Here is a 27958-nt window from a genome sequence, read left to right as displayed (position 1 = left end):
AGCCCCCATCCATGCCCCCCCTGAAGCGCCCATTTGACTACATTCAGATCGGACATACTAACCTTTGGGAAACACACAGTAATAGATATGCGAGCCCCAGCCCCCATCGGGGGGCGGATGCAAGCGGCCATCGTTCAAGCGCACGCCCCTGATCGATTTATTCTCCGGATTGCGGTATTTCAGGCCGGAGGCCCCGGGAAACTGAGCGGACAAGGTGCTGAGCAACAGCGTGCCGTCGTCCTCGGTCGGGAGCTCGATCGGCTCCTCGCCCTCATCTTCGGCCACTTGCAAATACTCGATCGACATTCTTTCAACACTCCCCAATCACTCCTAGACACTTTCGCACCAATTTGGGGCCTGAAAACGGGGGGAACAGCCCTGTGCACACTACTCTCCACCAAGGTCAGCACACACAAAATGGCCGACCGGCACCGGAAGCCCGCTCGGAGTGACGCCAGTGCTGCCAACCTCGGCGAGGGCTGCCAATCAAACTGCACGGGCGTGGCCTGTGAAGCCGATTTATTCAAATAAACGACAATATAAATTTGAAAAAAAGTCGGCACCTAACTAAACGCATAGAACAGCATCAGGACGGTGCACAGAAACACCACCAGCCCGATGATGAAGGAATCGCGCCGTTTGCGGATGTTGATGCGATTGATCAGACTGTTGATCAGCGGGTATTTGTTGGAAATGTCATTAAATCGCGTCTGCAGCCGCTTGAACGTCTGGCGCTGACTGGACAGATGCTCCCGTGTTTCAACGGCGATGGCAATTTGCTCATTCACCAAATGGTCAGAGCTGCAACAAAACGGTTTGATTGGTTGTTTAGACCCCATCAGCGCCCTCTAGCCACCGGGAAACCTACTTGTGTATATGTTGGCTCTCCTTCAGGTAGATGTCGCGGCGGTTGTTGACGCCGTCGCCCCTAAAACTGTCCGTGCCGCCCTTCAGGAGATCCTCCCTCTCTCTTCTGCTCTCGTGTTGGGAGTTGGTTTTGCGGAAATCGCGCGCCAAATCGGCCATAATTTCCCGATGCCTCTGGATCGTGTGCAACATGGCAGCGCCGGAAACCGGCTGCTCGGCCAGCCGCTCATTCACCAAATTCAACTAAATCACCATCGGGTTTTCGCCTCCGACTACGTTCCCCACTTACTTTGTTCAGCAAATCCTCGATTTCCGCTGACATCGCCTCAAAAGTGTCCTCACCGGACAAGAGGGGCGTCGTGTCGCCATGGTGACTGTGGGGCGACTGGATGCCCGCCCCCAGTTTACTGAAGGCGACCAGCTTCAGGTCGATGGCGTTCTCCAGTTGGCGCGCTTGTTTCCTAAGGTCTGCGCCCAATCAAACGTTAACTCGACGCATAGGGGCGACCTTCACCGGTTTTACCTGCATACGACAGGGCTGTGGCCATTTTGGGGCTCCCACGCCGCAAAACACTTTGTCACTGACAGCCCCCCCTTGTTTGTAAACAGCTGATGACTGACTGACAACGTCGCTGTCAGCCAGGTTAGGTGCTAACCCGCGTGGAAAAGGACAGAGCTAGTGTGGGCAATAACACACTTCTTCCACTTTTCTGATAATTAATTAATTAACTTAACGATCCCCAACAGATCTATCACAACTACAGACCGTGCAGCCCATTTGGAACGTCCCACTATTGCAAAGGCTCAAATGATTGTTCTAAAAGTTGCGATGTTTGCAGCTCCAGGGAATGGGCGGGCGCAAAGGGCGGCAGCCCCTATTAGGCCTGCGGCGCCTTTGTTAGGGGCCCCATTAAAAACTTTTCGGACAAAAAACAACCGGCCTTAAAAGGCTAGAAGGGGGTTTGACCATGGCAAAAATCGCCCCCTGGGAGCGGAGCTATGGGCAAAATAACAGCGGCCTGCATTTGACGGGGGCGACGGTGTCAATTGCCGCCGCAGCGCCCTGGGAGCGCGTCGCATCCAAAAACCCTCCAAGCAAAAAACGCGGAGAATCCAACGAGCTTTCAGCCAGTTTTGGAATTTTCGAAATCGGGCGACTTTTTGGGGATGCCCGTCAAAGGGCGGCGATGTTATTCGGCCCACAGCTCCCTTGCCATCGGCCGCACCGTAAAACGTTTCGGACAAAAAACAACCGGCCCTTAAAGGGCTAGAAGGGGGTTTGACAATTGCAAAAATCGCCCCCCTGGGAGCGGAGCTATGGGCGCAATAACAGCGGGCTGCATTTGACGGGGGCGACGGTGTCAAATGCCGCCGCAGCGCCCTTGGGGCGCGTTGCATCCAAAAACCCCCCAAGCAAAAAACGCGCAGAATCCAACGAGCTTTCAGCCAGTTTTGGAATTTTTGAAATCGGGCGACTTTTTGGGGCTGCCCGTCAAAGGGCGGCGATGTTATTCGGCCCACAGCTCCCTTGCTATCGGCCGCAGCCAAAAACTTCCGGGACAAAAAACCTTGGCAATTCCGCGCACTTTCCGGGCATGGTCCAGTTGAGCCAATCGGGCGCGATTTCAGGGCAATTTCCCGGGAAAACCGGCTGGCAGTCGCCCAACAGAGACACCGCACACTAGTGTTTCATCGGCCAGCCAACCAGCGCCCGCGTTAAGTAACGAACTGCAGATGGGCATCGGTGGAGGTGGCGTTCTGCTCCATTTCCCGCAGGAGGGCGTCGGCGCGCTGGCGCGCCACTGTGGTGAATAGCGGCGCCGCCCCCATCAGGGCGTACGCGTTGCTGATGAAGCGAAACCGCAGCCCCAGCACGATGTTGAGGGCGGAGGCGTCATAGAAATGGCACCCCGAGTAGCTGGTGGAATCGGTAAGTTGCCAGGGCGTTTGGACGCGTTGCGGACTTACCGGTAAGAGGGCTTCTTGTCGAAGTTGCAGCCGGTGGACTGCGCCCCGATGGGGAAGATGCAGTCCTGGGTGAGCGCACACTGGACCCAGGGGAGCATGATGTCCTGGTGCACCTCCCGGGTGTTGACCAGGAAGAGCACGTCGGCTCTAACCTGAAAAACGGCCGCCCAATCAAACGGTCGCCCTTTGCGCAGCGCGCGCCTTACCATTTGGAGGAACTGGAAGTTTTCCGCATCGGTGCGGAAGTACTCGAACATTTTCTTGTGCGTCAAGCTGGTGACGGGGTTCTTGGCCGGAACGGGGAACGTGAGCACGCCCCGCTGCAGCGCCCGTTTCGCGAACAGCTCCATCATCAGGCCGTGGGTGACGTTGGGCAGGAAGCGCACGCCGCTGTCCACGTACAGAATGGCCCCGGTGCGGCTCAGCGCGTCCTGAAACAGCCCCAAAGTCTACTACTTGAAAGTTACACGGGATTTAGAAGAAAGTTCACTTGACAAACGCTAAAAATTTCTCGAAAATTCCCCAGAATCCTGATTTTTTGGGGCTACTCGCCTTCTAAGACGCCGACTCACCTGCAGAACCACTGGCCGGTAAGCGTGCAGCGCCTCGTCCTGCACATGCGCCGGGAAGTCGTACAGATCGAACGGCACAATCTGGCAACGTGAGCTGTTGCAGTAAGTCTGCAGCTGAAACATCCGGGCAACGCTAACTGGAGGGGGGCCCAAAAGTCACTCGAAACCTTACCACTTTCAGGCCGTACTCGCTCAGCCCCAGGTTATAGACAAGGATGGTGTTGTTGGGGAGCAGACGTGGCAACGTGGTGACCACGCCCACCGCCAGGCTCTCCTGTCCAGCGGTCACCATGGTGACCACCACCGGAAGCGAGGAGTTGCGCCAAACATCCGCCGGAAACAGGCGGGGCTGACGCTCCTGGAACCCCAGCAGGTCGAGCAGCTTCTGGTCGGCCACCAGCCTCTTGGACTCGGCGTCCCGCAGGTTGTCCTGCAGCCGAAACCCCGCGCTAAAAATGGGGCCCCCAAGCCCCCCAACCAAACACTCACCTTAAAGCTCTGGATCTGCTCATTGGTGCTGCTCACCAGGCTCTGAATCGTGTCGGGCTTGTGCTGGCCAAACACTAAAAAGCCCACACTGAGCGTCAGAATCACACTGAGAGTGACTAGGAAGTTTTTCGTTCTCATTGCATTGTCTGTCACTGGAATCACATGGCCCCCGGGGGAAAAGCGGCCCTGGCGGGGCTTCAAGCGCAAAAAGGGGGCTGTTTCGGCCCCAAAACCCTCATCTGACACAAGTGGGGTTAAACCATCAAACCGCACTGACTGACACTGGCAGAATGACGGGACGGGCGATTGACAGTGTGCCCGACTGTAGTGGCGCCGAGGTTTGGCAACGCCGCTCGCGCCTGGAGGGAAGCCTTTATTAATATGATTTAGCCCTTTGAGGGCTGGGGGCCCTTGAAATTCACACTCCAAAGCCACAAAGCCTTTAAAAAAATTACGCAGTTTTTTTGGCAGTAATCAGGGCAGAAATTGGCCAATTAGACTTGAGGCGAGGGCTGCTGTCTTTGTCGCACCCGCTATGGTCAATGCCTGTGGGCCGCCTGCTTTGCAAAAAATTCTTTTGGCTTAAAAGTTGCGTGAACTCACTCATTTTGAGCTCATTGAGGATTTTTTCAATCACCCGATAAACCATAAACTGCAGGCAAAATACGCAACTTTTTGCCCATGGCGCCTCAAGTGGCGATGCAACTGAAAAACATTTCAACTTTATTAAGGGCGCACGTCTAAAGGGCGGCCACGTTATTTGCCTCTACAGCGCCCTTATTAATGGTTGGATGCAAAAAATCCCAAAAAAAAATTGTAGAGGATTTTACCAGCGTTCAGCCAGTTGCTGATTTTTAGAAATCGGCTCACAAATACGCAAGTTATGCGCAATTAAGTAGGAGCACTTATTTAAAGCTGCGCGTTTTTGCCTCAAAACACTTTTGTAGACAATGCGAATAAAAAAATACCCAAACAAAAATTTATTACTTTTTGAAGCGCTTTAAAATAGTTTTGGAATTTTTCAAATCGGCCGGTAAACAGCCAACTTATTAAGGGCGCACTTCTAAAGGGCGGCCACGTTATTGGCCTCCACAGCGCCCTTATCGATGGTTGGATGAAAAAACTTCCAAAACAAAAAATGTAGCAAATTTAACTGGCTTTAAGCCAGTTTTTCAGGCTTAGAAATGCACAAACACATACGCAAGATATACCCAATTAAGTAAGACGTTGCACCTATTTAAAAGTGCGCTAGTTTTTGTCTCAAAACTCTTTTAGAGAAACTGCAAATAAAAAACCACCCGAACAAAAAATGATTACATTTTGAAGCGCTTTAAAGCAGTTTCGGAATTTTTCAAATCGGCCTGTAAACAGCCGAGCTATTAGGGGCGCACTCCTAAAGGGCGGCAACGCTATTAGCGTCCACAGCGCCCTTATGGCTGGTCGGATCCAAAAAGTGCCGAAACAAAAAATGTGGGGAATTTAACCAGCTGCAACCCCCCTTGGCAATTTTTAAAATCCCGTGGCCAATAACAAAGTGAGGCACAATTCAATGAGGGCATGCCCTTGCATAGAGCGCCGCTTCGCCTGGGCTCATGGCGCTGTTACGAAAAGCGGAAATAAAAAACTTCCCCAACCAAAAACATTGGCAAATTTCCGGCCTTTAAGGGCCTTTTGGATTTTTGAAAATCGCCCCCCAAATAGCGGGGTTATGGCATTTTCAATCGGGGATTCCATGCGAGCAAGGCGCTGCCGCCATTTGGCTCAAAGCAATTTTGCACAAAATCGCTCAAAAGCGGCCAATTTCCCAAAAAATTTTCAGGGCCACAAAGTGGCGTAGACTCGCGCGCTTGCACTCAAAGTGAGTTTTTTCCAATCGCCTTATGAACCGTCGAACAGCTGGCCGAAGTCGCCAATGTCAGCCCCTAGCGCCCTTAGGGGCGGCGCAGCCGAAAAACCCCCGCTAGAAAAAACGTGCCGCACCCCAAGGGCTTGAAGGCCCTTTTTGAATTTTTGAAATCGCCCCACACCTAACGGAGTTGGAGCGCAAAAGGCCGCGGGCGCCAATAGAAAGGCGCCAATCTACGCCGATGCTAATCGTGCATCGAAGTAGGCCAGATGGGCAGTTAAAGGGTTTAGTCCGAGCGCAAATGGTCGGTTTGCACCAGAAGGGCGCAAGCCCGCCCGAAGCAAGTTCGGGCGGCTTCGGGCCGCCCCCGCCGTCCCCTTCGGGCCGTCCGGCTCCGTTCGCCCACTCGGGCCCCCATCTGGAACATGCCCGCGGACTATTAAGGAAGAAAGCAATAAAATAACAATCGCGATTGGGACGTTCCCTTCGAATTAGTGTCCAAATGGGGAAAATTACGACCATAATTATCGGCCACCGTCCACCAGTCCAGATGTATAAAAGCGCATCGGTGGCCTTTGCAGCATCAGTGCGCCTCATCGACTCTTCTTCTTCAAACAAGTGCAAGATGTTCTGCAAGGGGGTGAGTAGCGGTCGCCCTTTTCCAGCCGAAGTGGCCCCAGTCGACCGAGCCCCCGATTTCACCCAAACGGGCCTCGGTTGACCGAGTCGCCCTTTTTTTAACCCGGTCGCCCTTTCCTTTTTCAGTTCGCCGTGATGTTCCTGGTCGTGGGTGTTGCGCTGGCGGCGCCGCACGCCGCCAAGCGCAGCGTCTTTGAAGCGGGCTTCGGCTTCAACTCCTTCGAGCACAGCGCCAGCGGGGGCGGCAGCCCCTTTTCATCGCCGCCCATTTCTTTCGTACGTTTTGATCCACCCGCACTGAGCGAAGCTCCCTCTAACTATTGTTGTTTTCCAAGAAATCCTTCCATGGCCCCCCACCAGTCTCTCCAGGGGAGATCGCGTCGGCCATTCAGGCGGCCAAAGAGGCGTCGGCCAACGTGATGGCGGCGCAGCGTCGCGTCCAGGAGGCGAAGCAGGAGGTGCTGCAGGAGCAGCACGCCGCCAGCCAGAAGCAGGCGGATGCAGCGCTTGCGCTGCAGAAAACCGAAGCGGCCGCAGCGGTGCAGCAGCAAGAGTCCAAGGCGGCCGCCCAATCGGTGGTGCGGGCGCAGCAGCGGCTGGCGCAGGCCAAAAGCGAGGTGTCGGAGGCGCAGCGCGTGGCCGCCCACAAGGAAGCGCATGCGGCCGCCCTTATTCAGAAAAGCGCCAGCGCTGCCGCCCATGAGATTCAGAGGAACGGTTAGTGAAACTCTGCGCTTCGACACCGACCTAACAGTTGCACATTCCAGACGATGCCGCCCGCAAGATTTCAGCCATTCAGAGCCAGGGAAGTGCAGCCATTCGGCAGGCGGCTGCATCCAAACAGGGCTCCCTGACGGCCGCCTCGGCTGCAGTGGCTGCAGCTCAAGACCATGGCGACTCGGCTGCAGGCCCCTGGTTCGGCTCCAAGGTCATCCATCTGCAGCCCTGGGGTTAAGGCCGCCCTGGGCGACCACTAGACTTAGCCTGTTGTTATGTTAGCTACTTGTTATGGGTGGGAATATGTATAAATATACCTCATTTTGTTGATTTTTGGGGTGCTTTTTTACTCGCAGTTGACTGCAGCAAACGAAAAGTTGAAATCTGTCTCCCCAAAAATAACGCGCTTTCAAGCAGCTTTCAGACAGTTTTTGAATTTTGAAAATCGGCCCCAAAACAACCGAGCTATAGCCAATTGAATGGGAGCACGCACTTCTAAAGGGCGTCCATGTTATTTTTTTCTCTAGCGCCCTTGTTGACAGTCCGTTCGAAAAACTTCCTGCACACAAACCAAAGAGTGTTTTAAGGGCTTTGAGGCGGTTTTTGAATTTTTGAAATCCGCCCTTAAAAAGCCGAGCTATGCGCAAAAGAAGGCAGCGCTGCACTTCCAAAGGGCGTCAATATTATTTGCCCTGCAGCGCCCTTACCGATGGTTCCTTTGAAAAACTTCCTACACAAAAAAACAGGGGCGTCCAAAGGGCTTTAAGGCCGTTGGTGAATTTTGCAAATCCCCACTTAAACAGTCGAGTTATCACACTTTCAAGGGCGTCAATGTTGCTTGCTTTTTCAAAATAGTGTTGGAGTTGTTGCAATCAAAAATTTTCCAAAACCAAAAATGAACAGTAAAACGATTTAAGACAGTTTTTGAATTTTTTTGACTCACGGCAACTTTTAAAGGGCGTCCTTGTTATTTGCCTCATACCGTCCCTATTGATTGTGCAATTGAAAAAGTTTCTGGAAACAAAACGAAGATTTTGCAAAGGGCTTTAAGGGCCTGCTTGAAATTTTGGACCAATCCCAAGACAACCCAGCCATCAGCCAAAGGCACTGATGTGCACCGCAAAAGAGCGTCAATGTTATTCGCCCCCATACCACCCTTGTTGATTGTATGTTCAAAAAATTGTTCAAACAACAATTGAAGGGCATTCAAAGTTCTTCAAGCCAGTTTTTCAACTTTCAAAATCGCACGTCAAACAGCCGAGCTATGGCCAAATCAAACAGCAGTTGCGCTTCTAAAGGTCGTCAATTTTAACAGGGCAATTGGAAGTTTTCAGCGTCTGAAACTGTCCGGCTTTGAAACTTTGCTATAAACTGTCAATTTTTTTTAAAGGGCGACCACCTTATTGGCTCCTTTGCGCCGTAACTGATAACTTTACGAAATAACTTTGACAGCAAAAATCTATATCCTTCCAAGGCTTCAGGAAATTTTTGGAATTTTTGAAATCGGCTCATAGACACCCACGCCACGCCCATAGAAGCATTGTGCGGTCCTTCTAAAGGGCGTCCTTGTTATTTTGCGCTCTAGCTCCGTTGCTATTGACTGAATCAAAAAACTTCCCCAACAGAAAATCACGAGAATTTCACGGGCCTTGAGGGGATTTTGGAGCTTTGAAAATCGCCCCTGAATTAATGGAGTTATGAGCACTTAAGTGCTCAGGGGTTGGGAGCTTGAATTTGGATGCCAAGCGGTTCACTCGGCTTAAGTGGCCGAAACTCCATAACGCATGGTGCGAATGGAAAAATTCAAAAACCCCATCAAAGCCCAGATAAGTGGCTTTAATTTTGCTGTTAGGGGTTTTTTCGTTATGGGCCCCCCGAGTGAACCTGGGAGCCGCGAATCAACCGTTCCTTATTGGTCAACCGCCAACGGCGGTTGGCAAGTGTTATTTTTTAATTTTTTCCAGGAAAACCAGAGGTGCTACGCAAAAAACGCTAGGGACCGAAAACATTGCCAAGGCCCCACCCCAGCTGGGCAAATATTTTTTTTTGAAATCGAGCGGGGGGTTTTGGAAAAACAGCCCTTTAAGCCAGCTGGGCAGCAGCTGATGTAAATCCTGTTCCACTGGAGCCACTGGTCAACTCCCCGTAACTTTGGCGCTAATTATGCGATTCGGACCAGCCAAAACCCGTCGGAAAGCGCCTTTCAATGCGGCTGTTTTCCAATCTGGGAGTTTTCCCAGGCGACTTTCCGCTAAGGAGTTGCAGGCCAAAGAAGTTGGTGATTGCAAACCCAGTCATGTTGGCCAAGTGCTTGGAGAAATTAATGATTTCTGGCCCCAGGGGGGGCCGCACTCAAAAAACGATGGGGAGCAAAAATGTCCCCAAAGACCCCAGCTTTGCAGGGCTGTGACCGGTTTCCCCCCACTCCCACCCCAGCGCCCACAGTGGGCAAATTCCCCCGGGCGCTCCCATGTCCAGCCAAACAACGCCTGGTACGACCACAAAATAGCCGGAAAAAGGCCGAAAATGGGCAAAAACCCGGCCATTTCTTCGTCGTCGATTGTCGGCCAACCTCAGCGGCTGCTGAAGAAATGGCAAATTGCTCTTGACCATTGCAGGAACGCGAAAAGTAGCTGAAATTGGCCAGTTTTCACTGCGACCGCACAAAAACCTGCCCAATTTCGTCACGCCAATTCGTTCCCCTTCAAGCCACTATTTACCTACAAACAGATAAAAACGGTCAGTCGTTCAGTCGCTTCAGTCTGTTCACTTCAGTGCTTCAAACCGTGCGCAAATGCTGCTGTTGCTCGTCCTGCTCCAGCTGGGGCTGCCGCCCTTCCAAGCCGCCCCCGACGCCGCCCCCGAGGCGCTGCTCTTCTACGTGGACAGCGCGCCCGCCCCCAGCCGCCCCAAGCCGCTCGCGCTCCTCTCCCTACAGCCGCCCCTGCAGGTCAGTCGCCCTTTCTGCTCCCCCCAGTCCCTTACCGATGTTGCAGGAGCAGCAGGTGGCCGAGCACGTGAAGCAGCTGTTCGAGCCGCCCGGGGCGCCCGAGCGCGCCCACCTGCTCGCCCAGGGCACGCAGGTGCTCCCCAGGCAGGCGCCCGGCCGCTTCGTCTACCTCAATGGGCGCCCGGGGCTCAACCAGTCGCCCATCGTGCCGGAGGACCGCGTGAACCCGGGCAGCGTCTACCATCAGCGCGTCTACCACAATCAGCAGAAGATTCCGCTGCTCGCTTACGGCCCGCGCGCCCAGCAGGCGCCCAGGAACACGTTCTTTGCCAGCGCGCCCAGGGCGGCGCCCCAGCGCCCGCCCCATCAGCTGCAGCAGATCGACCGCCCTTCTGCGCCCCCGCCACCAGCCGAGGAGGAAGAAGACGACGCGGAGGAGGAGGAGGAGGAGGAGGACGCCCCGGAAAACCTGGAAGAAGACGAAGATGAGGACAACAAAGACGACAACTCAGGTACTGTTGGGGAAAACCCTTCAAACCCTTCACTCACTCCTCCCCCCCTCTCCCGGACAGACGCAGAAGCAGAAGAAGACCCCGAGGACGCAAAAGAAGAAGAAGAAGACGAGGAAGAATCATCCGACGAGCATTTCTTCAGCCCGCGGCCGAAGTTCCGCAAGTTCCGCTACGAGAGCGACAAGGACGACGCCGAGGACACCGACGAGAGCAAGCAGAGCGTCAACTACCAGCAGCCGCCCCCGAAGAAGAAGAAGAAGAAGAGCAAAGGGGCGGGCGCAGGGCCGGAGGGCGGCTACTCGCACCTGGCGCCTGTCACGCACCAGCAGAAGATCTACAAGGAGCGCTGGTACCTGAGCAGAGACCTAGAGGGCGCCGCCGGCCGCAGGCTCAGCTGAAGGGCGGCGCCCGCCCTTTTCCGCCTCTAGTCTTGCCGCCTCTTGTTGGGTTGAATGGTCAATAAAGCCTTGTGTGCCCATGTGGTTAACCTCAATTTGCTCTCTGCCCTCTGGAGCTGGGGGGCTGCAATTTTCACCACCGCTAGGGGGCCATTCGCCCCCCACCCGGAGAAATTTGGGAGCCTCTGCGAGGCTCCAGTGGGGCGCGGCGATTTTTCAAACTTTCCCCAACAAGCTTGCGCGAAAACTGAGCAAGGGGTTTTTAAAAAAAATCTTCCCTTCCACTGCTGCGCAGCTGCAAGGCTGCAAGTTGGAGCACGCCTAGGGCGACCTTGGCCCTACCGATGGGGGGAGCGGGAGTCCCCAAGGGGGCGGGTCTGGGGGAGTTTTGGGGATTTTTCCAGTGGCCGCCCCAAAGGCTGCATGGCGGCCAAACAGCGCGCAGCACTTGAAAAATCGCCCCTTCACCCCCTGAGCAGGTAGAAGCCTCAAATTTTTTGCAGTTGATAGAGCACAGGGTGCTCTATTCGCAGCAGGCGACCCGCAGGTTTGCTGGCGGTAGGCCAGGTTGGGCGAGTTTTTAAAGTCGGCTTCCCAAGCCTGCTGTTGGTGTAGTGCAAGCTCGCACAAAAAAAATCGCCCTTCCGCGCCCTCAAGAGACACCTCCCAGAAAATAGAGCCCCGGATAGAGCGTAAACGGCTCTAACCTGCAGTAAATTTGCAGCTGTGCATCCGGCTCTAAGAGAGCAGGGGAATTTTTCAAACCTTGCCCAACCAAATCGCTTGGGAAATGGGCAGGGTAAAATTTAGAGTTGTGCCCTTAGCTCCGTGGCAGAGCTGGAGGGCTGCAATTTTTTGTGAGTATAGAGCCAGGAGCCGTCGATAACCAGGAAGAAATCTGGTTGTCCCGAAAGTAGAGGAAATTTTTGGGAATTTTTTCAAGTTTGGGCTAACAAACTTTTCGAAAAAAGTTGAAGCTCCGATTTAAAAATTTCCCATTTCCTTGCGAGAGCAGCTGGAGGGCCGCAATTTGCCCCAGACTTAGAGCCACAGACTGGCTATCAGTGGCGAAAATTTCAGCCTTTTACGCAAATTAATTAAGACAATTTTGCATTTATCCCAGCTTGCACCTGAACCGTCCACTGCAACTCTGCAGCAAGCAATAATTTAAAAAATCGCTCTCTAAAGCCCTGAGCCGATAGAGCACTCAGGTTTTTTGCCAGGATAGAGCAAAGACGACTCTATTTCCACAAAAAAAGCTGGCGCCCCATAACATACAGGGACGTTTTGGGAATTTTTTTCATGTTGGGCGAACAAACTTTTCGAAAAAAAGTTGAAGCTCCGTTTTAAAAAATTGCCATTTTCTTGCTAGAGCAGCTGGAGGGCTGCAATTTGCACCATATTTAGAGCCAAAGCCTGGCTACTAATGGCGAAAATTTCAGCCTTTTACGCAAATTAATTAAGACAATTTCGGATTTTTTCCAGCTTGCAGCTGAACCGTCCACTACAGCTCTGCAGCAAGCAATACTTTAAAAAATCGCCCCGTGAAGCGCTAAGCAGCTAGAGCTCTGAAATTTCCTCTGGAAATAGATCGAAAACCCGCCAATCACGGGAAAAAATCCGGGCGCTCTAGAAAAATCGGGCAATTTTTGGCAATTTTTAAAAGCCCTGGCCAACAAACAAGTTGGGAAAAATGCCAACCTCCATTTCATAAATTCGCCATTGCCACACCGGAGCCGATAGCGGGCCGAAATTTTGGGCCCAAATAGAGCAATAATTCCCCGATCGGACCCCAAAACTCTCCCCAACTTCCCCCGGTTCAAACACCAGCAACTGGGGCAATTTCCTCCGAATGCGAAAACTCCCTTTTGGGGCGCATTCCCCCGCTCCCTGCGCCCTAATTGACAGCTGCCGCCCTGCCCAACAGACACCTGTCAGCTGTCACATTGTTGTTCCCATTAATTGTTTGCGGCGCCTACTTGAAACCGATTGAAAGTGCCACTGTGGACTTTCACTTGTTTGGCCTGCTTCGATCGGTCAAAGCAAAACCGCCGACAAAAACGCATCGGTTTTTTCGCCAAGTGAAAGTCCTGCAGGTTGATCAACCGCCACACGCCAAACAAGCGAATAAATCGGGCGTTTTTGGCCGCATCCAGCCGGCAAAGCTGGATGAAAGGATCAAATCAATAGCAGGCTTAGAGGGTTGCCAGGGCGACTGCTGATCCAGGGCCGTAACTGGGGCGCAGCTGCAGAGCACGGGGACTCTGTGCAGCTTCAGCTGCACCCGAAAAATCCAGTCCCGGCCTGCATGCGTTTCGGCTGCGGGCTGCAGTAGTGAGTGGGCGCACGCTGAGCAAACATCTGGAACATGTGGGGAAAGTCGCCCAATTTACGGGTTTTCTGGGTGTTTTGGGGGGTTTTTTGGACGGCAGTCCTGGGGGAGCGCGACTGGTCGCCCAATCCGACCATTTTCAACATCGGGGGCGTGTTGAGCAACAACGAAAGCAAGGCTTTGTTCAAGGAGACCATCGATGTGAGTGGGGCGAATGGGGGCGGTTTTGGGGGGAACGCGACTGATTTTGGGGCGCTTTCAGCACCTGAACTTCGACTCCAGCTTTGTCCCCAAAGGGGTCACCTACTACAACACGGCGATTCTGATGGATTCGAACCCCATCCGCACGGCACTGAATGTGTGCCAGTTTCTCATTTCGAAGCAGGTGAGCCGCTTTGATTGTCCATTTCTCCCCCACAAATCGGGGGATTTTCTGCCCGAAACCCACATTGGAGAGCAAATTTAATTCTCTTCAAAATACCCGAAAGCGATTTTTTGGGCGCGTCAAAACAACGCGGCCAGCGCCCAGTTTGCGGAAGCAACCCCAAGCGAAGCTTGCTCCACAGTTATTTACCCATAACTCAGTTACACCTGGGTCGATTTTACCACAACAACCTTCCCTAGGCCAAGAATTGAAAACTCGTCAACTCTTGTTTGAGAAGTTTTTTGATCCCATCATCTGGAACTCCGCGGCGAACCAAATTACCGAAACAACACCCAGAAAAAAATTCTGAAGTTGGTTTTGCCGATAACTCAGTCACCCTTTGCAGGATTTTAAGCTGGATATCAGCACTAGATTGCCAATTTAAAGCGCTACAATTTTCAGAAAAACAGTTTTGCCCTAGCTCCACTGGCAACAGCGCGGGGAGTGAGTTTTCGCAAACACGCCTACTCAAGTTTTGCCCAAGAGTCTTTGGCCCATAGCTCCGTTAACCTTTGCTCAATTTGATCCCCAAGGCCCTCATAGGAAAGAGCATTTAAACCTCCTAAACTTTTGTTTGAACAGTTTTTCTCTTGTCACGTCTCTAAACACGGGGGGAGCCAGTTTTGCAAACACGTCCTCACAAACTTTACCGAGTGGTCTTTTGTCCATTACCCCGCTAAAATTCTCGCAATGGCAACCTTGACGTGAAAGATAATTAAAAACTCTTAACTAGAGTTTTAAAAGTTTTTTCGAGAATCGTCACAAAACACGCAAAAACCAGTTTTTGCAAACAAAAAATTAGGCCACGAGTCCTTTACTCATTGCTCCGCTAAACTTTGCTCGATTTGATTGCTGATACCCTGCGAAGAAAGACAATGGAAAACTCTTCAACTTTCGTTTACACAGTTTTTCTCCATTCACGCCAGGAAAGACAGAGGGGGGCGAGTTTTCGCAACCACATCCACACGAAAGTTACCCAAAACTCCTCGGGCCATTACTCCGTTAAACTTCGCTCGATTTGATCCGGAAAACCCTCACAAGAAAGATAATGGAAAACTCCTCAACTTTTGTTTGGACAGTTTTTTTCCGGTCTCGTCAATAAACCCACGGGGAGCAAGTTTTCGCAAACACCGCCAAACAAGTTTTCCCAAGAGTATTTTGCCAATAACTCAGTCACCCGTCACTCCATGGTACTGAGAATATGTCACCTGCAAAGAGCACTTAAAACCCTTTAACTGTCGTTTAGACAGTTTTTTCCTAGTGCCGTGCGGAAACACGCGGGGGATGCTTATGGAAACTGGTCCACCCAAATGTTGCCCCAGAGTCTTTTGCCCATAACTCCGCCCCCCTATCATCAATAAAACTGCTAATACCCTTACGGGAAAGAGAATTAAACCCTCTTCAACTACCTCAAAAAATTTTGGGAAAACTCCCACCAATAACAGAGCTCTGGCCACTTTTCCGCAGGTCTACGCTGTAGTAGTGTCCCATCCGCTCATCGGTGACCTTTCGCCAGCGGCCGTCTCCTACACGAGCGGCTTCTACCACATTCCGGTCATTGGGATCTCATCGCGCGACTCCGCATTCTCCGACAAGGCAAGTGCGCCCCTCAAAAGCCTCAAATCGCCTCAAAACCCCACCTTTCACAACCTTTCGCAGAACATCCACGTGTCCTTCCTCAGAACGGTGCCGCCCTACTCCCATCAGGCGGACGTTTGGGTCGAGATGCTCAAGCATTTCAACTACAAGAAAATCATTTTCATCCACAGCTCGGACACGGACGGACGTGCCATTCTTGGACGCTTCCAGACCACGTCCCAAAGTCTGGAGGATGATATTGAGATCAAAGTCCAGGTACTGATTAGGTTAGACGGGGTTGTCAAGGTAACCGCACGGTTTCCATGGTTTTGAAGGTGGAAACTGTCATTGAGTTCGAGACGGGGCTGAGCAGTTTCCGCGACCACTTGATTGAGATGAAAAACGCGCAGGCGCGCGTCTACTTGATGTACGCCAAGTGAGTGGTTCCTTCTGACGTTTGTTCACGCACGATGCATCGAAACTGGGCTATTTCCAGCAAAAACGACGCCAAGGTCATCTTCAAGGACGCGGCGTCCTTGAACATGACGGACGCCGGATACGCCTGGATCGTCACTGAGCAGGCGCTGGAAGCCGACAATGTTCCCGAAGGAATCCTGGGACTGAAGCTGGTGAATGCCACCAATGAACGGGCCCACATCCGGGACAGCATGTGAGTATTTGGACGGAAAATGTGCTCTAATCTTATAGGAAATTTCCTCAGGAATCCAGTGGTGTTTTCGGATTTTCAATAGCATCAAAACTAACAAAGTTGCATCAATTTTCCAACTCGTAAGCCCCATATCCTGCAGGTTCCGACCGCAATGTTTCCGCTAAAAAACAAGTCTTGTAGGAAATTTCCTCAGGAATCCAGTGGTGTTTTCGGATTTTCAATAGCATCAAAACTAACGAAGTTGCATCAATTTTCCAACTCATAACCCCCATATCCTGCAGGTTCCGACCGCAATTTTTCCGCTGACAGACGGGTCTTATAGGAAATTTCCTCAGCAATCCAGTGGTGTTTGCCGTTTTTCAATAGCATCAAAACCAACAAAGTTGCTCAAAAAAAAATCCTCAAATTAAAACCCTCATATCTCCCATGTTTGTGGCGCAATTTTCCCGCTCCAAATGCRGTCYGAMAGGAAATTTKCYCGGCCATTCAATRGCGTKRAGAATTYYTCAATTTSACCTCAACCMACAAARCTAACCTCAACTCATGCGTCATAAAAACGCTCTGGTTRCCAAGTKCCCCAGCARTKCAATAGCGTTGGCTCAGTTTCAATTGCACCRGAACCCGGCSAGTTGCAYSGTGAGAATCTCCACTCCAAACGCTGAAATCTCGCAGGTTTTTTGCGCAATTTTCCCAGCTCAAACTGGGTCTTATAGGAAATTTCCTCAGGAATCCAGTGGAGTTGGCGGTTTTTCAATAGCACCAAAACTAACCAAGTTGCGCCCTCAATGCCCAACACTTTAACCGCTTATAACTCCCACAGTTTTGCAGCAAATGCCCGGGTAAAAACTGGGTCCTACAGGAAATTTCCTCGGCAATCCGACGCCATCAAAGCTCTCCTGCCTGCATCAACCCTAACCTCACACTCGTTTCCAGATACGTGCTGGCGTCAGCGCTGCGCGACATGAACCAAAGCAAAGAGATCACAGCGGCGCCCAAAGACTGCGACAACTCGGGCGCCACCTGGGAGACGGGCCGCCAACTGTTCACCTTCATCAAGAAACAGGTGCTGATCAATGGGGAGACTGGCAAGGTGGCGTTTGATGATCAGGGCGATCGCATCAATGCCGAGTACAACATTGTCAACGTCCAGAGGAAGAAGAAGAAAGTGGTGGTGGGGCGGCACTTTTACAACAAGGTAGGGGCCTTGGCCACGCCCCCAGCTTCTGCTGGTTGAACTGTGGGGCTTTCAGCAAACGGACCGCATGCATTTGGGCGTCGACGAAAAAATCATCGTGTGGCCGGGCCGGCAAAACGTCAAACCTGAAGGCTTCATGATCCCCACCCACCTCAAAGTGCTCACCATTGAGGAGAAGCCGTTCGTCTACGTGCGGAGAATTGAGGGGCCAGGCACGTGCGACCACGACGAAATTCCCTGTCCCCACTTCAATGGGACGCACGATCGTAAGTGTTGTGGGTGGCGGTCGCCCTTTTGGTGGTGTCAGTCGCCCCCTTTTTCCCCCAGTGACTGCCAAGTACTGCTGCAAGGGCTACTGCATGGATCTGCTCAAGGAGCTGTCCAAGAAGATCAACTTCACCTACAGTTTGGCGCTGTCGCCTGATGGTCAGTTTGGGAGCTACGCCCTGTGGAACACCTCCATCAAGAAGGAGTGGAACGGGCTGATCGGGGAGCTGGTGAGCGAGAGGGCGGACATGATAGTCGCCCCATTGACCATCAGCCCGGAGCGCGCGGAGTTTATCGAGTTCAGCAAGCCCTTCAAGTACCAGGGCATCACCATTCTGGAGAAAAAGGTGCGTGTCTTTTGGCTCATAACTTCGCCAATGTGGGCTTGATTTCGTCCGGAAATATCGCAATCGAACGGGAATTTTACCCTCTAGAAATTTACTAGAGCGAGTTTTTTTGCTACAAGCAGCAGCAACCACGCCGGGGACCAGTTTCCGCATTGCCCGCCAAAACCACCAGATTTTGTGAAGTTTTTTTGTCCATAACTCAGTTACCCTTTGCGGGATTTTATTGGAAATACCTCAGTTTCATGGAGAATTGAAAACTCTTCATCTTTTGCTTAAGGAGTTTTTGTCCAATTTCAACAGCAACCACGCGGGGGGTGAGTTTTCGCAACCGCGTCCACACAAATTTAACCTAAACCTTGTGGGCCATAACTCATTTAGGCCTGGGTGGATTTATTAGTAAAACTACAACTGGAAAGCAAATCCAACGCTGTTCCAGTTCCAACTTTTTCGTTAGGTTTGTAACCAGTTCTCCCAAAAACAAGTTATTTTCACAACTCTTTTGCCCATAGCTCCTTTACACCTCACAGCATTTCATTCGCAAAACATCTAATGGACGGGGATGAGAATACTCTTGATCTTTCACTTTTTCAAGCAAAAAGGAGTTTTTGCGTAGCTTCTGCAGGAACCACGACAGGAGCCAGTTTTCGCAACCACCTCCAAAACAAGACTTTCAAAGACTCTTTTACCCATCACTCATTTATGCCCCGCAATCTGTCACTCGCCAAACATAGAATAAAAAGAGAATTGATTGGCCTTCAACTGTGCCTTAAACGTTTGTTCGTAATGTCATCAGCAACCACGAGAGGAGAGAGTTTTCGCAAACATAGTTTTACCAGTGGGTTTTTTGTCCTTAACTTAGTGACGCTTTGCGCGATTTTTTTGCAAATACCTCGGCTACAAAGGGAATTGAAGACTCTTTAATTTTGGTTTAAACTGTTTTTCTCTAGTTCCATCAGCGACCACGCGGGGGGTAAACGCGTCCGCGCAAATTTTGCCCAAACGTTTTTTGCCCATAACTCGGTTGAGCGTTGCCCGATTTTATCCAAAAAACCCTTATGAGAAAGAGAATTGGAAACTCTTCAACTTTTGTTCAGCCCGTTTTTCTCTAGTCCCGCCCGGAAACACGCGGGGGGTGAGTTTTCGCACACCCAAACTCGTCTTTTTTGCAATTTCAGCCCTCCAGGTCTTCGACGCTGGTTTCCTTCCTGCAACCGTTCAGCAACACCCTGTGGATCCTGGTGATGGTGTCCGTCCACGTGGTGGCGCTGGTGCTCTACCTACTAGACCGCTTCTCGCCGTTCGGGCGCTTCAAGCTGGCCAACACAGATGGCACTGAGGAGGACGCGCTCAACCTCTCCAGCGCCATCTGGTTCGCCTGGGGCGTCCTCCTCAACAGCGGCATCGGCGAAGGTACCACCCACTGCCTGACGTAATGAAGCGCTTCTCCACGCTGATTGGCCGGATTTTGTAGGCACGCCCCGCAGCTTCTCCGCCCGCGTATTGGGCATGGTGTGGGCGGGCTTCGCCATGATCATTGTGGCCTCCTACACGGCGAATCTGGCGGCTTTCCTGGTGCTGGAACGGCCCAAAACCAAACTGACTGGGATCAACGATGCGCGAGTAAGTGAGCGGAAGTGAGAGAGAGGAGGCAGGTGAACGTAAGCCACTGACTGGTTGGTTTAGCTGCGCAACACCATGGAGAACCTGACGTGCGCCACTGTGCGCAGCTCGGCCGTTGATATGTACTTCCGCCGACAGGTGGAGCTGAGCAACATGTACCGGACGATGGAGGCGAACAACTACGATACGGCAGAGCGCGCCATTGCCGACGTCAAGGCCGGGTAAGGCGGGCGCTGGAATGTCCAGGTTTGCAAGGTCTTATAGGAGAATTCCTCAGAAATCCAGCGGTGTTTGAATTTTTTCAATAGCACCAAAACTAACCGAGTTGCGTCTGCGAAAGTTCCCAATTTCAAACGCTGATATTTGCCTGGTTTTTTCATCGATTTTCTTGTGGAAAACCGGGTCTTATGGGAAATTTCCTCGGGAATTCAGTGGTGCTGGGCGTTTTCCAATAGCATCAAAACTGACCGAGTTGCCCCAAATTTCCCATCCAAAGCTTCAATATCTTCCAAGTTTGCTAAGCAATTTTTACGGGAAAAATGTGGTCTTACAGGAAATTTCCTCAGGAATCCAACGGTGCTTGATTTTTTTCAATAGCACCAAAACTAACCAAGTTGCGTCTGCAAAAATTCCCAATTTCAAACGCTGATATTTGCCAGGTTTCTTTAGCGATTTTCTTGCGAAAAACACAGTCTGAAAGAAAATTTCCTCGGGAATTCAACGATGCTGAATGTTTATCAATAGCATCAAAACTGACAAAGTTGCCCCAAATTTCCCATCCAAAGCTTCAATATCTTCCACGTTTGCTGAGCAATTTTTACGGGAAAAATGTCGGCTTAGAGGAAATTTTCTCAGGAATCCAACGGTGTTTGATTTTTTTCAATAGCACCAAAACTGACCAAGTTGCGTCTGCAAAAATTCCCAATTTCAAACGCTGATATTTGCCAGGTTCCTCAAGCGATGTTCTTGCGGAACAGGGTCTGATAGGAAATTTCCTCGGAAATTCAGTGGTGCTGGGCGTTTTTCAATAGCATCAAAACTGACCAAGTTGCCCCAAACTTACCATCCAAAGCTGCGATATCTTCCAAGTTGCTTAAGCAATTTTTCCGAAAATAATGGGGTCTTACAGGAAACTTCCTCACGAATCCAACGGTGTTTGACTTTTATCAATAGCACCAAAACTAACCAAGTTTCATCTGCAAAACTGCGCAACTTCAAACGCTGATATCTCCCACAATCCTTAAGCGATTTTTCCGCTGAAAACACCATCGGGCAGGAAATTTCCTCAGCAATTCAACGGCGTCGAGCGTTTTTCAATAGCACCAAAACTAACAAAGTCGCGTCCAAAAAAGTCGCCGCCAACATTGACTAGTTGCGATTGCAGCCACCTGATGGCGTTCATCTGGGACAGCTCGCGGCTGGAGTTCGAGGCTGCGCAAGACTGCGAGCTGGTGACGGCTGGCGAGCTGTTTGGGCGCTCCGGCTACGGAATCGGGCTGCAAAAAGGCTCCCCATGGGCGGACGACGTCACCCTGGCCATCCTCGATTTGCACGAAGGTCCGCCCCCAATCCCCACCACCTTCCCCCACCCGACAGCTAACCAATGAGGTTTGCAGGCGGTTTCATGGAGGGGCTGGACAACAAGTGGATCCTGCAGGGCAACACGCAACAGTGCGAACAGTTCGAGAAAACGCCCAACACTTTGGGCCTGAAAAACATGGCGGGGGTATTCATACTGGTGGGGGCCGGCATAGTGGGGGGCATGGGCCTGATTGTCATCGAGATGATCTACAAGAAGCACCAGATGAAGAAGCAGAAGCGCATGGAGTTGGCGCGCCACGCGGCTGACAAGTGGAGGGGGTGTGTCGAGGTTGGCCACTCCCACTTTCCCCCACTCCCGACCTCCCCATCGCTGATTTTGCCCTGGTTTCAGAAGCGCAAGACCTTGAGGGCGGCGGCGTTGCCGCAGCGCCGCATCAAATCGAACGGCGTGAACGAGCCGGTCACCATTTCGCATGTGGTGGACAAGTTCCAGCGCATCGGCCCGCCCGAGAGGGCGTGGCCTGGCGATGTGGACATCCGGCAACGCCGGAACGACGAGGGCGTGGCCCCGCCCATCCCCCGCTACCTGCCCGGCTACACCTGGGACGTTTCCCACCTGGTGGTCTAGAGCCCACACCTGTAGGCTCGCAGTAGGCAAAGCATAGGAGGAAAATAAAACCGGTTTAATATTCTACAACTGTCATTCTGCCCCCACTGGGGGGTGGGGGCGCTGCGCGCCCAGCACCGCGCCCAACACCCTATACACATTGTCGGGCAGATGGTCCAGGAGCATGCGCGGCATCACTTTCAGCTCCATAAAATCCTCGGCGGTCGCCCATCGCATCTCGTAGGCGGGGCTTTTCTTGCGCGCCACTATGTGCAAAATGCGCCCAGCGATGAAGAGGCGTGTCTTGCTGAAGCGGCGCACGCTCAAGTCGCGCGATAGCAGCGCCGCCTCCTGTCAAACAACCCAATCAACAACTGGCCACTTCCAATCGAGTGTAGGCAACTGACTTACCACTGTGGGAATGGCGCGGTCGCCCAATAGGGGCGACCGCAACGGTTCCCCCTCCATGTCGTCGCGCCAGGTGGCCTCCAGGTCGCGAGATGGCACCCCAAACAGCATGTATCCAAGGCCGTTGAGCAGGATGCGATACTGAAACTTTCCAGCTAGTCAATCGACGCATTTGCAACAGATGGCGCTAGCTGCCCCCTTTTTTAGTTCTAGACACTGCTGACAGTGGCGGTTTCTCATAGTTTCTAAGGATATTTGAGACATTCTTGGGGCGATTTTCGCGCTGCTACCGCGGTCTTATAGGAAATTTCCTCAGGAATCCAGTGGCGTTTGATTTTTTTCAATAGCATCAAAACTAACAAAGTTGTCCTTAAATGGGTGCTCGAACATCTGATATCAACCATGTTTGCCTAGCAGTTTTTTCGGCCAAAAGCGGGTCTTATGGGAAATTTCCTCAGGAATTCAACGGAGTTGGAATTTTTCCACCTGCATCAAAACTGACGAAGTTGGCCCTCAAAAAAACCCCAACTTCATACGCTGATATCTCCCAGGTTTCTCGAGCGATTTTCACCATCGAAACCTGGTCTTTAAGGAAATTTTCTCGGCAATCGAGTGCAGTTTGATTTTTTTCAATAGCACCAAAACCAGCAAAGTTGCCCCAAATTGACCGCTCGAACCCCGGATATCTTCCAGGTTTGCGCAGCAATTTTTTCGGAGAAAAGCGGGTCCTAAAGGAAATTTTCTCAGGAATCCAATGGAGTTGGAAGTCTTTCAACTGCATCAAAACTGACGAAGTTCGACACAAAAAACGCTGAAACCTCTTGAACGCCTCGGACAATTTTTCTTATCGACACGTGGTCTTACAGGAAATTTCCTCAGGAATCCAATGGTGTTTGATTTTTTTCAATAGCGCCAAAACTAACAAAGTTGCCCCGAATTGGCCTCTGGAAACTCTGATATCTTCCAGGTTTGCTAAGCAGTTTCTTCAGAGAACAGCCGGTCCTAAAGGAAATTTCCTCAGGAATTCAACGGAGTTGGAATTTTTCCACCTGCATCAAAACTGACGAAGTTGGACCCAAAAAAAATCCCAAATCAAAACGGATGTTTTTCGGCCAAAAGCGGGTCTTATGGGAAATTTCCTCAGGAATCCAATGGAGTTGGAAGTTTTTCAACTGCATCAAAACTGACGAAGTTGGGCTTCAAAAAAACCTCAACTTTATACGCTGATATCTCCCAGGTTTCTCGAGCGATTTTCCCGGTTAAAACGCGGTCTTGCAGCAAATTTCCTCAGCAATCCGATGCCGCTCGACTTTTTCCAGTAGCACCAAAACTAGCAAAGCGGCATCAAGGCCGAACTCACCTTGGGCAGTCGGCTGGCGTGCAGCGTCTGAACGATTCCAGTGCGCAGATTTTCGATGCTGTCGACGCCCAGCCGCATGACGAAATCGTCGCCCACGCCGATCGTGAACACGAAACTCTCCGATAGGCGTGCCGCCTCCCTGCTGAGCAGCCCCGCTGAAACCCCGCCCACCGCATGGTTAGCGCCGATGTGGCAACAGGGCTGGAGGCTTACCGGGCGTGCAGAACGCATAGACTTTGAGCTCGGGGAATCGGGGGCGCAGCTTGAACCCGAGCAGACAGGCCACGCCCGCGCCCAAGCTGTGCCCCGTCAACACCAGGCCGTAGTGCGGGAACATGAGCTGCGCCCGCTGCAGAATGCGGCGTTGGCGCAGCTTGCGCTCAATGTAGGCGGCGCCCTCTATCATCCCCTTGTGCGCCATCGTGTCGCTGGGCACGCCCTCTGCCTCGAATCGGGCTGAAGTCGCTGTCAAGTCGGTGAAGATGTCGCGCAGCGAGATGGAGCCACGGATCGCCACCACGATGTTGCCGGTTTGGTGGTCGGCGATGATGCAGAACGGCAACTGTGGACGTTTGGTCAGTTGGCAGGTGACAGTTCGACACTGGCCAGCGCCACCTACCTCAAACACGTGGTTGCGAAACGAGGCGAACAGCACATCCTGGTCGCGCACCTTCGCCAGTTGCTTGACGCCCGCTAGATGGCAGAAGCAGCAGTTGTCGTCCACCACGCGGCTGTAGGCGGGGCCTAAGCAGGCGCAGCAGCTGACGTGTTTTAGCAGGCGGCACAGGCCGGAGCCGCAGTGCATGTACATGACAAAGGGCCAGCCGTAGGCGGCCATGGACAGGCGCAGAAAATGGCGCGCATTCTCCAAGTTCATCCAGCGCGGCGCCATCGAGAACACCTTCTGCGCATCACTCGAGTACTTCGGCTCGTCATTGGTCAGCATGTGGATGCGCCGCATCTCTCTGCTCTCCTTTTTCTGCTTGATGCGCAGCAGGACGCACCCGGCCAGAACATCGGAGGGGACCAGATCGGTGCTGCGGAACAGCGCGCTCAGCAGAGCGGCCACCTGGACCCAAAATCGACCAATTAGAACAGTTGAAATTCGATTTTCTTCAAAACGGTTTTTATGGTTAGCTGCACTGGAGCCAAGCGGAAATTTCGTCAAGAGTGACTTTTTTCGATGGGAGTCACCGTTCAGGAGCAAATGGCCAAAAACCCGTTTTTGGCGCAATCGCCACGCCCTCTCCCTAGGGGCCGCACACCTTGAAACTGAACGCAAAATTTTGGAAAAAATTGCAAAAAATCCAAAAAATTGCCGAGATGTTGGGACAAATTACATAAAAAATCCGGCGGTTTTCCAAATAAATTTAAGCGACTAGAAACCATGAATGTATGGGGTTTTTTGCAAATTTCTCGAAAACCCCATTATCTAGGGACCGGGGATTTTTACTGGTACATCCGCTGAAAAAAGGCGGAAATTTTATAAAAAGCGACTTTTTTTGATTTATGCTGTCGTTTAGGGGCAAATGACCAAAAACCGATTTGTTTGTAGAATGACCACGCCCTTTCCCTAGGGGCAGTAAACCTTGAAACTAACCGTAAATTTCTAGAAAAAATTGCAAAAGCTCTACAAAATTCTGGGGATTTTTCAAATGTGCGAAAATCACCAAGTTTGTTTTTTCAAATTTTTTTGTTCAAATTTTCAAGTTTATTACTATTTTTTCAAAAACCGTGTCATGTAGAGGCTTCGGGTTGTCACTGCTTGATCCGTTCGAATGAGCTGAAAATTTCACGAAAAGCACCTTTTTCCCATTTAAGCTGTCGTTTAGGCGCAAACCCAGATTTTTGCGCAAGCACCACGCCCTTTCCCTAGGGGCTGCAAACCTTGAAACTAAGCGAAAAGTTCCGAAAAAAATTGCAAAAATCCTATAAAATTCCGGGCATTTCGGGGAAAAAGACGAAAACATTCCAACTGCTTTCCAAATGTGCTTAAAGGACTCAAAACCACGAAATTTTTAAGTTTATTGCAATTTCTGCCAAAACCGTTTCATGTAGAGACTTCGGGTTGTCACTGCTTGATCCGCTCGCACCAGCTGAAAATTTCACCAAAAGCACCTTTTTTCCATTAAAGCTGTCGTTTAGGAGCAAACCGTGCTTTTGGCCCAACCACCACGCCCTTTCCCTAGGGGCTGCAAGCCTTAAAACTAAGCAGAAAATTCGGGAAAAAATTGCAAAAACCCTAGAAAATTCCGGGGATTTGGGGAAAATTAACGAAAAAATTCCAAACGGACCCGAACAATTAAAAACCACGCAATTGTCGCACGCGCACGCACCCCAAAACACGCTCTGTCTCGCTCAGTGCTTGTGCGGCAGACAAAGATCACTGTACCTGCTGGAAGGCTTCGTGGCCATGCTCGTCGGAGCGCACCCAGCAAAAGGCCCAGCGGAAGCGCCGCTTCCACACGCTGGTTCCCTTGCGATGGCGCAGCGACTCGCCGACGCTCGGCGTCTCGTGCAGCGCATGGTAACGTTTCGACCCGAGCGGATCGAAGACCATCACCAGGCCGAAGACGGCCAATCCGAACAGCACCCAGTTGAACACCACTAAGGCTGCGGAACGGTCATTGTGAGCCCCGATAGGGGGCAGCAGCGCCTACCTTCGATCACTGTGCGCGAAAAGTGTCCCTCGTATGGACAAACCACCAGGTCCCGGCAAAACGCCCACATGGTGCCGCACACGTTCAGCGCCATCTCGGGCAGGATCAGGAACAGTTTCAGCAGCAAAATGGGCGGCACTAGATGGCGCGCCTGCACCTCCGTGATGGAGCCCTGGGCGCTTTGGTGGACCAGCGCGCCCAGCACCAGCACCACTGCGCCCAACAGCGCCAACATTCCTGGAAAATTCCGCAAATTCCTGCAGGGGCGACAGAGGGCGCAATACCTCCGGTATTGCGCTCTCTGTCTGGTTGCTAGGTTACCGATCATGTAGGCGCGCACATACTCCCCACCACGAGCGCAGCGCCACGTGTCGTCATAGTAACCGATGTGGACGCACACCAGCAGCACCAACCAGAGGGCGCGCAAGCTGATCTCGAACAGGCCGGGGTAGACCAGGTCGTCCGAGGCGGCCAGCCATTTTCTGCCGAAAAGACGAAGAGCCGGCATCGCTGTAACCGATCGGAATTGCCTGCAATTAGCGCCCGGACTATTATTAATCGGTCTTAAAGTGAAAAACCATGTTGCTGGTGACAATTACAGTGGTTCGAATGCGCGCTAATTGCCCGATTGCGCAACAGCGCCGCTTTCTTGCCTCCAGGCCAACGTCGCATCTGCACCTGGGGAGTAGAAATGGGCTCGGTATCGACACAAACCTGCGAATTTTGCCCCAAATTCACATTTTATTTTTTTGCGCCCAAACGAAGCCCTCTAGCGAAAAATGCTGCTCTTTATAAAAAAATGCTGCTATCACAGGGCATCCAGCGCGCATTTTTTTAGGCCTCTACCCTAAAGAGTTTTCGCACAAATGTCGAAAACAAAGTTTCCAAAGACACCTTCATATCTCCAATACCATACCGGACCGAAAAGTTCTGAGCACCCCACTGGATGGCGGACATTAAACTGCACAAAAAAGTCGGTATTCATTTTTTTCAGCAATCAAACACTAAGCGAGCTACAGCCGATTTTTGGATTTCCCCCCAATTTTCCCGGAAATTTGGGAAATTCGAAAAACTTCCAACGCCCGATTTTTGGTGAAAACTCCACTCAATGGCCCCTAAAAAAACCCAAAACAAGCAAAACCGCCCAAATTCAATGGGGAAATTTCGAAAAAATCGCCATCTTCAGGGCTCGACAGCGTTTAAGCGGGTGGCATCCCCCCTGGGACCCCAATGCGACCGCCAGTAGGTTGAAACACGATCCGACAAACACTGTGTGCAAAATTGGGGACTTTTGGGGCAAAATTGGGGATTTTATGGAGGTCTGAAGACCGCGCCCCCATAAGAGCCTGTACTGGGTGAACGTTCTTTCCCCCCTGGCTCGGTTGGGGAATTTTCCCCAGAACAATCCACCACTGCTCTTCGTGCAGTTGGTCCACGAGCCACGCCCTGTGCACGAAAATTTCCGAAAAGACACTTTTGATTTTTTGCCCGAAAATTTCCCCTGACCGAAACCTGGGAATTTTGCTCGAATTTCACATTTTATTTTTTTGCGCCCCAACCAAGCCACTAAGCAAAAAATGCCACTCTTGCTAAAACATCTGGGATGCCAACAGCCATCTAGGGGTGATATTGTAACACTTCTATCTGGAAGGGTTTGGGCACAAATGTCAAAAACGTGTTTTTCAAAAAAACGTCTATATCTCCAAAACCAAACCTAGTAGAAAAATTCTGACGTCACTACTGAATCGGAAAGCGCCAGCTGCAAAAAAAAGTTGGTATTCATTTTTTTCAGAAAACAAACACTAAGCGAGCTACAGCCGATTTTTGGATTTCCCCCCAATTTTCCCGGAAATTTGGGAAATTCGAAAAACTTTCAACGCACAATTTTTGGTGACAATTCCACTCAACGGCCCTCAAAAAACCAAATACAAGCAAAACCGCCCAACTTCAATGAAGAAATTTCGAAAAATCGCCATCTTCAGAGCTTCAA

General features: G+C 51.5%; 6 protein-coding genes across 9 annotated transcripts in view; 2 read left to right on the top strand and 4 right to left on the bottom strand.

Annotated features, from left to right (window-relative positions):
• Nucleotides 1–62: 62 nt before the first annotated feature.
• LOC125503116 (TAR DNA-binding protein 43-like) lies at nt 63–801 on the bottom strand (the record flags this gene model as incomplete). The annotated part of the gene is given in 1 exon segment (XM_048663046.1): nt 63–801. A coding segment is annotated over 1 exon segment (244 nt), but the record flags the coding sequence as incomplete, so codon positions are not given.
• LOC109537636 (Golgi SNAP receptor complex member 1) lies at nt 503–1503 on the bottom strand. The gene is made up of 4 exons (XM_019904442.2): nt 1391–1503; nt 1157–1335; nt 869–1110; nt 503–801 (listed from the first exon to the last, which is right to left on the bottom strand). The coding sequence occupies exons 1-4, from the start codon at nt 1413–1415 to the stop codon at nt 564–566; spliced, it is 684 nt and encodes a 227-aa protein (XP_019760001.1). The 5' UTR covers nt 1416–1503; the 3' UTR covers nt 503–563.
• A 67-nt stretch (nt 1504–1570) lies between these two features.
• LOC109537634 lies at nt 1571–4200 on the bottom strand. The gene is made up of 6 exons (XM_019904440.2): nt 3897–4200; nt 3580–3837; nt 3408–3521; nt 3042–3266; nt 2836–2987; nt 1571–2785 (listed from the first exon to the last, which is right to left on the bottom strand). The coding sequence occupies exons 1-6, from the start codon at nt 4032–4034 to the stop codon at nt 2584–2586; spliced, it is 1089 nt and encodes a 362-aa protein (XP_019759999.1). The 5' UTR covers nt 4035–4200; the 3' UTR covers nt 1571–2583.
• A 2021-nt stretch (nt 4201–6221) lies between these two features.
• Nucleotides 6222–7359, top strand: LOC109537644 (antifreeze protein Maxi-like). The gene is made up of 4 exons (XM_019904450.2): nt 6222–6382; nt 6508–6657; nt 6717–7098; nt 7149–7359. Exons 1-4 carry the CDS (start codon nt 6245–6247, stop codon nt 7334–7336), a joined length of 858 nt encoding a protein of 285 aa, XP_019760009.2. The 5' UTR covers nt 6222–6244; the 3' UTR covers nt 7337–7359.
• A 5884-nt stretch (nt 7360–13243) lies between these two features.
• Nucleotides 13244–21625, top strand: LOC109537645 (glutamate [NMDA] receptor subunit 1). Of its 2 annotated transcripts, XM_048662885.1 has the most exons (15): nt 13246–13491; nt 13553–13675; nt 15182–15310; nt 15374–15568; nt 15628–15728; nt 15789–15962; nt 16896–17157; nt 17213–17423; nt 17485–17771; nt 18947–19181; nt 19243–19391; nt 19455–19612; nt 20776–20948; nt 21008–21261; nt 21325–21625. In XM_048662885.1, the coding sequence occupies exons 1-15, from the start codon at nt 13327–13329 to the stop codon at nt 21559–21561; spliced, it is 2853 nt and encodes a 950-aa protein (XP_048518842.1). In that variant the 5' UTR covers nt 13246–13326; the 3' UTR covers nt 21562–21625. The 2 variants fall into 2 exon arrangements, with proteins under 2 accessions (XP_048518841.1, XP_048518842.1); XM_048662884.1 differs by having other exon boundaries at nt 13244–13491; nt 21008–21625.
• Nucleotides 21602–27958, bottom strand: part of LOC109537646 (diacylglycerol lipase-beta) — an 8625-nt gene continuing 2268 nt past the window's right edge. The window contains exons 2-9 of one of the 3 annotated variants that reach the window (XM_048662888.1): nt 26290–26498; nt 25969–26205; nt 25701–25921; nt 23928–24377; nt 23522–23870; nt 23309–23463; nt 21952–22095; nt 21602–21891 (exon numbers count right to left, since the gene is read on the bottom strand). In XM_048662888.1, coding sequence (XP_048518845.1) covers nt 21634–21891; nt 21952–22095; nt 23309–23463; nt 23522–23870; nt 23928–24377; nt 25701–25921; nt 25969–26205; nt 26290–26476 — 2001 coding nt within the window. In that variant the 5' untranslated portion in view covers nt 26477–26498 and the 3' untranslated portion in view covers nt 21602–21633. The remainder of the gene's footprint in view (nt 21892–21951; nt 22096–23308; nt 23464–23521; nt 23871–23927; nt 24378–25700; nt 25922–25968; nt 26206–26289; nt 26499–27958) is intronic. The other 2 variants (XM_048662886.1, XM_048662887.1) reach the window with 2 other exon arrangements.

This window comes from Dendroctonus ponderosae, unplaced genomic scaffold (assembly GCF_020466585.1).
Source record: "Dendroctonus ponderosae isolate FM_Combo_2020 unplaced genomic scaffold, Dpon_F_20191213v2 Dpon_F_20191213_12, whole genome shotgun sequence".
In the NCBI taxonomy this organism is placed as follows: Eukaryota; Metazoa; Arthropoda; class Insecta; order Coleoptera; family Curculionidae; genus Dendroctonus; species Dendroctonus ponderosae.
The sequence above is the reverse complement of the archived record's forward strand: the minus strand, read 5'-3'. Positions and strand labels throughout refer to the sequence as shown.